General features: G+C 55.0%; 1 protein-coding gene across 1 annotated transcript; it reads left to right on the top strand.

The window, feature by feature from the left end:
- Positions 1–1,092: 1,092 nt before the first annotated feature.
- On the top strand, positions 1,093–8,006 carry LOC103581819 (ral-GDS-related protein-like). Its single transcript, XM_008563562.1, has 9 exons — positions 1,093–1,238; positions 1,403–1,596; positions 1,862–2,046; positions 2,730–2,945; positions 3,312–3,415; positions 4,195–4,297; positions 5,930–6,004; positions 6,476–6,550; positions 7,860–8,006. Exons 1-9 carry the CDS (start codon positions 1,093–1,095, stop codon positions 8,004–8,006), a joined length of 1,245 nt encoding a protein of 414 aa, XP_008561784.1.
- The last annotated feature ends 2 nt before the right edge of the window (positions 8,007–8,008 follow it).

The raw sequence follows: 8,008 nt of genomic DNA, 5'->3' as shown, positions 1-8,008 counted from the left end.
CTCACCACCATCCCACAGTTCCTGGACCAGCTCTTCAGTAGGTGAGTGCCCGCCCCCTCCAAGGAACCGTGGTGACTCTGCCACCTATAAGCTGCGTCTTGAGAATGCCACTGCAGCACGCTGAGCCTCAGTTTGCTCCTCTGAGAAGTGGGGGGGGGGCGGTAAGAGGATGAACCCCATAGAGTCTTTATAGGGGCCAAATGGCATAAGACATGACAAGGAGATGCCTAGTGCCTGGCTCAGCTGGATGCACTGTGCTTGTTCATATTTATTATTTTTCTTTCCCGTTTGGCTGAAAAAGCTCTCTGCCTCATGCCCCTATGGCCAGTGTCTCTCTGAGTTTGCAAAAGCCCAGAGAAGGCATATCTGATGTAGCACTTTTATTTGAGATTTCTTCTAACTTGTCTTTGTCCTTGATAAAGAAAGAACAGGCTCCATTGGCACCAGAGGAGGGGACCCCAGGTCCACTCAGATATCTGGGAATGCTCTGGTTGGGGCTTACTTATTCAACACATTTATAAGCCCTTCCTTTGTAAAGTCACTTTTCTAGACACTTGGCATAATTCAGTGACCAAAGCAGACAACAGACATTGGGTCTCAATTCTAGTCACGGAGTGAGATACTCACGGTAGACACTGTGAGCAAGCCACCTCCACAGCATGTCAGTTGTGACGCCCTCGTGGCCTCCTCAAGGTGGAGGTGCATTCTCCTGTGTTCTACCCACAATGACAGGCCCAGCACCCAACTAGAAAGTATGTGGACTTTTGATCCAGAAGAGAGCTCACTGTACCCCAGAGTGCGGGGGGACATATGGACCGTGGCTGGGGAGGGACTGACAAAGCTGTGAATCTGAGACAACTTGTAATTCACACGAGGGCGCTGAGGTCTGTGGGCTTTCCCTGCAAGTGAAAAGGAGTCAAACAGAGCTGTGGATAGGGGCACAGGCTCTCTGCAAAGCAGGGGGAGTCTGGGGCTCACCGCCAGCTCTCGAGAGACACGTCCCCAGGACAGTGGCATCCTAGCTCTGCCCGTCCTCCATCCCACCTCTGTCCCTCCTGACCCAGACAACAGGGCCTCAGGCCTGAAGTTATTATGAGCAACCTGCCCACAAATCTGCCTGGGGCCTTGGTCCTTAGTTCACAGGTGCACATAGGTGGGTGTCCCGTCCCTTCAGAAAACCCATGTGAGTGTAAGGGTGAGGCTCACAAGGGTCTGTACTTGTCCTGTCTAATGGCCAGGTCTGCCACTGTCAGGACAGCCGCACAGGGCTTCAGTGGGGGGCGTATCCTCCAGACAGGCAGTGGCAGGCTCAGGGGCCCAGAGCCACACAAGCATGCCCTGGGAGCATAGCATGGAAGGAAAGGCCAGCCTCTGACTTTGCTGCCCACTCTCACACTTCCAGCACCATCTGTCACACTGTGGTCACTATGCCGGAGCGTTTCTGCACAGATTTTCATCAGCCCCTTCACTTTCCATCGTTGAAAGTTAAGATCGACCATGTGCAGGTCAGCCGGCCTGGATTGGACACGGGTGCCCTTGTGTATGTTCTACTTACCAACCTGAGGCATCCAGAGCTCTTTGAGGCAGAAACAGATGGTGAAGGGACCGCAGTCTGGAAGAATTACCAGGGGTGGTGCTTTGGGGCTAGAACTCCCTTTAATGCAGTCAGATCCTTTCTGTGTTTGGAAAGGCCAGTGGGAAATGACTGATGCTGGTGAACATTTTTTTTTTCCTGCTCCTGCTTCATGTCCAGAGCCACAGGCACTTCCCAGGAAAGCTCAAGAGCCAGTGCCAGCACCTCCGGTAGAGCTGGGGCCTGCCCTGCACTCAGAGTCACCTGTACAACTGAGTCCACCACCAGCTTCAGTGCCAGCACCAGTGCCAGGAGAAGAGCCACCACATGTGAGAGGACTGAAGCTAGAGGAACCTTCAAAGCCCTTGTGCCCCTCTCCTGTGGCAACAATGAACCGGCCCCGTGTAGACACGTGGGACATCAGGGCATTCCCTCCTAAGCTGCTGGCAGAGCAGCTGACTCTGATGGACATGGTGAGCAGCTCGCCTCTGCGGGGGGCGGGGGGTTGCCTAGACAGGCTGTCCTTCTTGCACCTGGTGTCCCAGACAAGCCACTACTCACCAGAGTCCAGTGATCTGGGTCCAATACCAGCTCCACATCTTACCAATGATGTGACCTGGATGAGTTTCTTCATCCCAAAGCCTTCCCTGTCCACATGTCAACAGTCGAGTTGAGACATCAACAGTACCAGTTGCAGAGGGACCGAAGCTAAAATGAGATGGGACACAGAGAAAGCAGCATGGGGGCCTGGCTTATCTGGTGATGGAGGGTGCTCACTGAGGGGCAGGTGGGTTCAGGAGTTACCCACCCATCCTCCCATGTGACCTCAGCAACCTCAGCACTTCTTAGGACCTGATACATACTAGATTCCCTAGCAGACGCCCAAAGAGAACCCGTAGTTATAGCTGCCACAGGCAGTGCACATCTGAGTAAGGAAATAGAACAAAGGGCTGATCAGGATGCACACTGGATGCAGCCTCAAGATGAGCACACCCGAGCCATTTTCTAGTGCTTGGAGTTAGTGAGAACGGCCTGCCTGACAATGCCACTCGTTCCTTGCCTGCCACTATTAGCTCTTGGGTGCCTTTAGTGGGCACATAGTCAGATCCAAACTCTTTCACAAGAGTAGCCTGTGTGACACACTCTTCCTCTCCAGGAGCTGTTTAGGGAGGTGGCGCCCTATGACTGCCTGGGCTCCATCTGGTCCCAACGCACCAAGAAGGGAAAGGAGCACCTGGCACCCACCGTTCGTGCCACCGTCGCCCAATTTAACAATGTGGCCAATTGCGTCATCACCACCTGCCTTGGAGATTACAGCATGAAGGCCCAGGACAGAGCCAGGGTGCTGGAGCACTGGATCAAGGTGGCCAGGGTAAGCCGTGGGAGGACCCAGGGGATCCCCTCTCTGCAGACTTGGGAACTGCCTTTTATTTACAACCACCATCATCAGGGTAGTCGTGTGTGGTTAAGTCCCTTCACAATCCCTGGGCCTTTCCTGTCAGGGCACTCTGGCCTTGACCCTCATGTCCTGGTGGTGGAGGCTCACTTCCTATCTGGGCTCTTGGGTTGAGCTAATATCCTCCCTCTGTGAGTTCTGCTCGTTGGGTTCCAGCTGTGCCCTCCCATGGCTGCCCGGGCCTCTGCCTCATCCAAAAGGGGAGATGTCAGCCGAGGGGCTGAAGCTGGAGCAGGTGGGCTCCAACTCTCCACCTCCTGGTTCATTCTCTTTCCTCCCCAGGAATGCTTGGTCCTCAGGAACTTCTCCTCGGTCCACGCCATCCTCTCCGCTCTGCAGAGCACACCGATCCATCGAATGAGAAGGACATGGAGAAAAGTTTCCAGGTGGGTGGGCCTCTTTCGGTAGGAGCACGGGGGTGGACCAGGGACCTCCCACAGGTTTGGGCATTGCCCCCTTAATGACCCTGGCAGGGACTGGGAGGTCAGAGGCACTGAGGCAAGAATGGGCTCATGACTAGGGTCTCTAAGACTCCCTGGGAACTTAGCCCAGGATTTCTTACCACAAGCTAAAGTTTCATTTTGCTTTGTTTTCTTCTTTCATTAAGTGTCAGGCACAGGGTTTTACCAAACTGGCAATTTCAAGTGTTTGCTATACACAATAAGACCTCGTCATACTCACATCTAAACTGTAACACAGAGCTTCTCAGTTGAAATGTGGACGGGGCCCAGGTGACCAACATGAGAGCCCCTCTCCCAGGGCCCCGGAGCCCATAGGACTCAGAGGAAGCCAGCTGACAACTCTCCTCAAGGCAGTTTGGATTGTTTGCAGTCTCAAAAAAACAAGCATACAAACGAACAAACAAACAAAAAAGCTTGAACTTACACGTCGCCCATTATTCCCAAATTAATCTTTCTTTCTTTCCCCTTCACAGAAAAGGCTCCCATAGTTTNAAAAAGGTAAAGTAGAGGCTGGGAGATGGGGGCAGGTGTTTGGGGACATAGGCAGAGGTGAGTTGTTTTGTGTTGTTGTTCTGCGTTTTGCTTTCTCACTGAAAGTTGACAGGAAAATTTCAGTCCCATCTTGCGTGGACTAGCAGGAGAAGGATGTGTCTGCCGTGGGCAGGTGGAGAATGTGGCAGGAGCCCCCTGGTGATGGGACGCAGTGATGGCAGCCGGGCTGTGCAGGAGGGCAGAGGAGCTGCAGAAGCAGCCGGTGTCCACTTCGCACACTGCTCCATCCTGTCGGCACGTGGCTTTCTTCAGGCGGTTGGTGGGTGCGCTAGGCAGGGCTTCCTTCGGCAAACTAGCCCAGCAGTTTTGAGGAAGCCAGGCCTCTGCTGCTGCTGACTGCATGGCACCTCCGTGGGGTGGGGACACCCGCCTGCACCAGGGACGTGTGCAGCGGAGAAAACCGGCGGGCCGGATCATCAAATGGACAGCACAGTTTTGGGGCCCAAGGTGCAATTGGGGCAGAAGCATGTGATTGCTGCTAGTCCCCACTGTGCCCTGTGCAGACAGTACTAATCAATCACAGCCCCAGGATTCTCACCCCTGTGCCACGTTAGCAGGGACGTGTGCGCCAGATGAGTCATGAGAAGTACCTAAGGGACTCACACATTTCTACAAGATCCTTCCTGACCAGATCATAGAACTTCCCACATAAAGGAGTCAGAAACTGTCGCCGGCCAGTGCTCCGGGAATCCTCTGCCCTGCTGTCTCGGGAGACCCCATCCTGAGCGGAGGAAGAGAGGGTTCTGTGCAGGGAACTCTCTCGGTGCATTCCTGGGGAGGTGAAGCCTTTGACGTGGCCTCAAACCCAGCGCTGGGTGCACAGATATCAGTGGTGCTGGGGTGGGCAGGAGCCCCTAAACCAGGCTCCTCAGAGCACGCTGTCACTCCTTCACCAAGGCTGGGCCTGACTGGGAACCTGGAGGCTCACAGAGAGCCCACAAGCCGAGCCCCTCGCCAGTGCTGGTGCTGGTGGGTGGGGGGAAGGCAGCTGGGTCCCGGCCTCCACTTGCTGGGGAGGAGTCAGCTTCTCCCGCGAAGCCCTGGGCAAGGCACACCCCCACCTCTGGCTTCTGTTTTCTCACAGGGAAACCCTAGGGATGACAAGCCTGTAGTGCAGGCCTCACAGAGTGGTGATGAGGTTAACGAGGCTCATGGTGCGTGCCTGTGTCTGCCTCTTCCTCCAGGGGTGCTGGGGACAGTGTCGAGGATGGTAGTAGGAGTTCTCAGAGGATCCTCTCCAGATGAAGAAACAGGGATGGGTGGCCAGGGTGCACGCCCAAGACCACGCACTGGAGAGTGTCACAGCTGGCATCAACTCTGGAACCAGAGCCGCCAGAGGAGGTGGTGGCACTACACCAGCTCACGAGTCACATATCCAGAGTTGAAGGTCAGGCACAGGGGTGGAAATGGGTGAGGGGAAGACAGTCTCTTTCACTATCTTACAGTTTTCTGTTGCTTATAACAGAACACCTAAAATTGGGTCATTTTTAAAGAAACAGAGCTTTTTTTCTTACAGTTTAGGAGGGTGGGAAGTCCAAGCAGAGGGGGTACATCTAGTGAGGGTCTTACTCCAGGGGGGAGAGGGGACTCTCTGCAGAGTTAGGAGGTGGCACAGCGTATCAGATGGCAAGGGGGCAAGAGCATATTTCCACGCACTCTTTAGGAAGCCGCCATTCCATTTCCATGATAACCCAGGAACGAATTCTTTCATTCATGAGGGCAGAGTAATCCTAGTCCAGTCACCTCTTACAGGGCCCCACCTTTCAAACAGTGTTGTAGAATCTTCCACCCTCTTAATACAGTTACAGTGAGTATCATGTTTCAACATGAACTTTGGAGGGGACGTTCATTTGGACATAGCACTAACCTTGTCCCTGACCCTGCCAGATGGGGACCGTCAAGTTGGCCACCTTGGAGATGAACCATCAGAGAGCCCAGATGAGGCAGCGGCAGCAGAAAAAGGTGAGTGTGTCTGTGACTGGCAGGGGCTCTAGGGAGTAGATGACAGGGACCCCTCACTTCCAGCTGGAAGCCTCCAAATCAAAAGAGGAGAGAGCTTCCGCCCTAAGGGGCCTGCCTTCCTGTGGCCACAGCGTCTGGGATGCCTTCATTAGAGACACCACGTCCAGGACCTGGAAGAGCTGGCTCAGAGGGGATTACAGAGTGAGGTGTGGCAGGAACCACATAACCACTGTGACATGAAACTTTCACCACAGAGGTAGCTAGGGGGTAAACGGTGTCTTTGGACGCCAGCTTGGGAGAGAGCAGTGTGGCCACGGAGGGGAGGTGCCCGAGGTTTCTCTGTGGCTCCAAGTGGAAAACCTGGCTAGGGCGGGGTCCAGAAAGATGAGGTTGATGAGATTTTTATAGAATAAGCCAAGTGTGGACACCCCAGAGCTAGTGCTCATCACCACTACCACCCCAATGTCACAGGGTATCGTTCCCTTCCTGGGAACCTATCTCAGCGACCTGGTGATGTTAGATGCTGCGATGGACGACTACGTGGATGTGAGTGAGCCTGGGAACGGGCAGCTCGGGGGCCAGGATCCTGAGGCTGCGGAGGGGAGAGCCCTTAGAACTCAGCACTCAGCACACCTCCACTCATGAGACCTCATGGCTGCCCGTGTGCTGGGGGTGTCACGCCCTTCTCACCCGTGAGTGGTGGAGCCTGCATATAAGCCCCCAGTCCCTGTTCTCCAAGTTGACAAGATGCAGAGCTCAGCTTGACTCAGCCTCTCCCTTAGTTGCTTGCCAAGGGAAGAGAGTGAAATCCGGCCCCTCTGATGGCAGGCAGCTTGGGAGTGGCCAGCAGCCCCTTTTGATCAGAGGTTTCAGTGTCCTCACCTGTCATCAGGGAGGGTTGAGACAGAAGATCCTCGATCCTCAGCTCCAATGTCATCCTTCTCCAGAGCTCAGAGTGTGACCTAGGTGCAAGCCCTGTTTTGTGCAAACCCCCTGACCCAGGTGGCCCTGGCCTTAGTGCAGCACGGGAACGGGTGTGGGTGGGGCTAGAAATGGGCTAGGTTGCCTTTCTGAGAGACTCAGACCATCACTCTTTCAGGGAAAGGCGTTCAACACCCAGAAAAGGCGGAAGGTGAATAGCTGGGGCCCTCGCTCAAGGGAGCGTGGAGATGTGGATGTCAGAGACGGACGGCCCCTCTCACCCAGGCAGGACACTTCCTGCCTGCATCGCCTGCAACTCTGACTTATTAGGAAGATTTGATAGATGGAGGGGGGCATCCCATCCCTCTGGAGGGTGTGGGAAGTGGACAGCAATCAAGGACACATTTCTGGGGGACAGGCTGTTGGAACCCAACTCTGAGAACTTCTTGGGGCATGGATGGGGCAGAAGGAGAGGAGGGTATCACTTAAGAGAAAGGTCTGCAAACCAGCTCCCTGCTCCATCCCTCCCCCGCAAGGTCCCTTTAGCATCTCCCACCCAGGCCCTCTCAGCATCCTGTGTTTTACTGTGGCCCCAGGAAATTAAAGTCCTCAGAGAAATCCAGCTCCTCTAGGTGGCAGCCAACAATTACCACATCGAGAAGGACAAAGAATTGGGACACTGGTTTACCTCCACTGAGTGGCTCAGTGACAACGAGAGGTAGGGGCCTTGCAGGAATTTGATGATAGTCAGGGCATAGGGTACTCTTTCTGGTGGCAGCTGCAGAGAGCCTGGGGCCGTGGCTGTCTGGTCAGCCACAGACCCTGTTGCATGGTGACCACTGGGGCACCAGGACTCCAGTTACGAGGCAGGCACTGGGAGGGAGAGCTGAGGTGTGGCTCCCTGTAGACTCGCAGCTGCCTCTCTGTCCTGCAGCTACAAGCTCTCCTGCCAGCTGGAGCCCCCCTCCCACTAGGCCGGCGACACCCTCAAGGTGAAGAAGAGCAGGCCCAAGGAAGCCAGACAGCCGCAACTGCGTTCCCAGCTCCACCTCCGACCAGCCCTGTGACTGGGGCAAGCTGATC

Source organism: Galeopterus variegatus, unplaced genomic scaffold (genome assembly GCF_000696425.1).
Source record: "Galeopterus variegatus unplaced genomic scaffold, G_variegatus-3.0.2 Scaffold14012, whole genome shotgun sequence".
Lineage (NCBI taxonomy): Eukaryota > Metazoa > Chordata > Mammalia > Dermoptera > Cynocephalidae > Galeopterus > Galeopterus variegatus.
The sequence above is the reverse complement of the archived record's forward strand: the minus strand, read 5'-3'. Positions and strand labels throughout refer to the sequence as shown.

Excerpts from the sequence above, each read along its gene's own strand:
- LOC103581819 (XM_008563562.1), top strand. The coding sequence starts at position 1,093 with ATGAGCAACCTGCCCACAAATCTGCCTGGGGCCTTGGTCCTTAGTTCA. Across the intron at positions 2,047-2,729 it reads AGCTGACTCTGATGGACATG|GAGCTGTTTAGGGAGGTGGC; the intron begins GTGAGCAGCTCG and ends CTTCCTCTCCAG. Across the intron at positions 6,005-6,475 it reads GGCAGCGGCAGCAGAAAAAG|GGTATCGTTCCCTTCCTGGG; the intron begins GTGAGTGTGTCT and ends CCAATGTCACAG.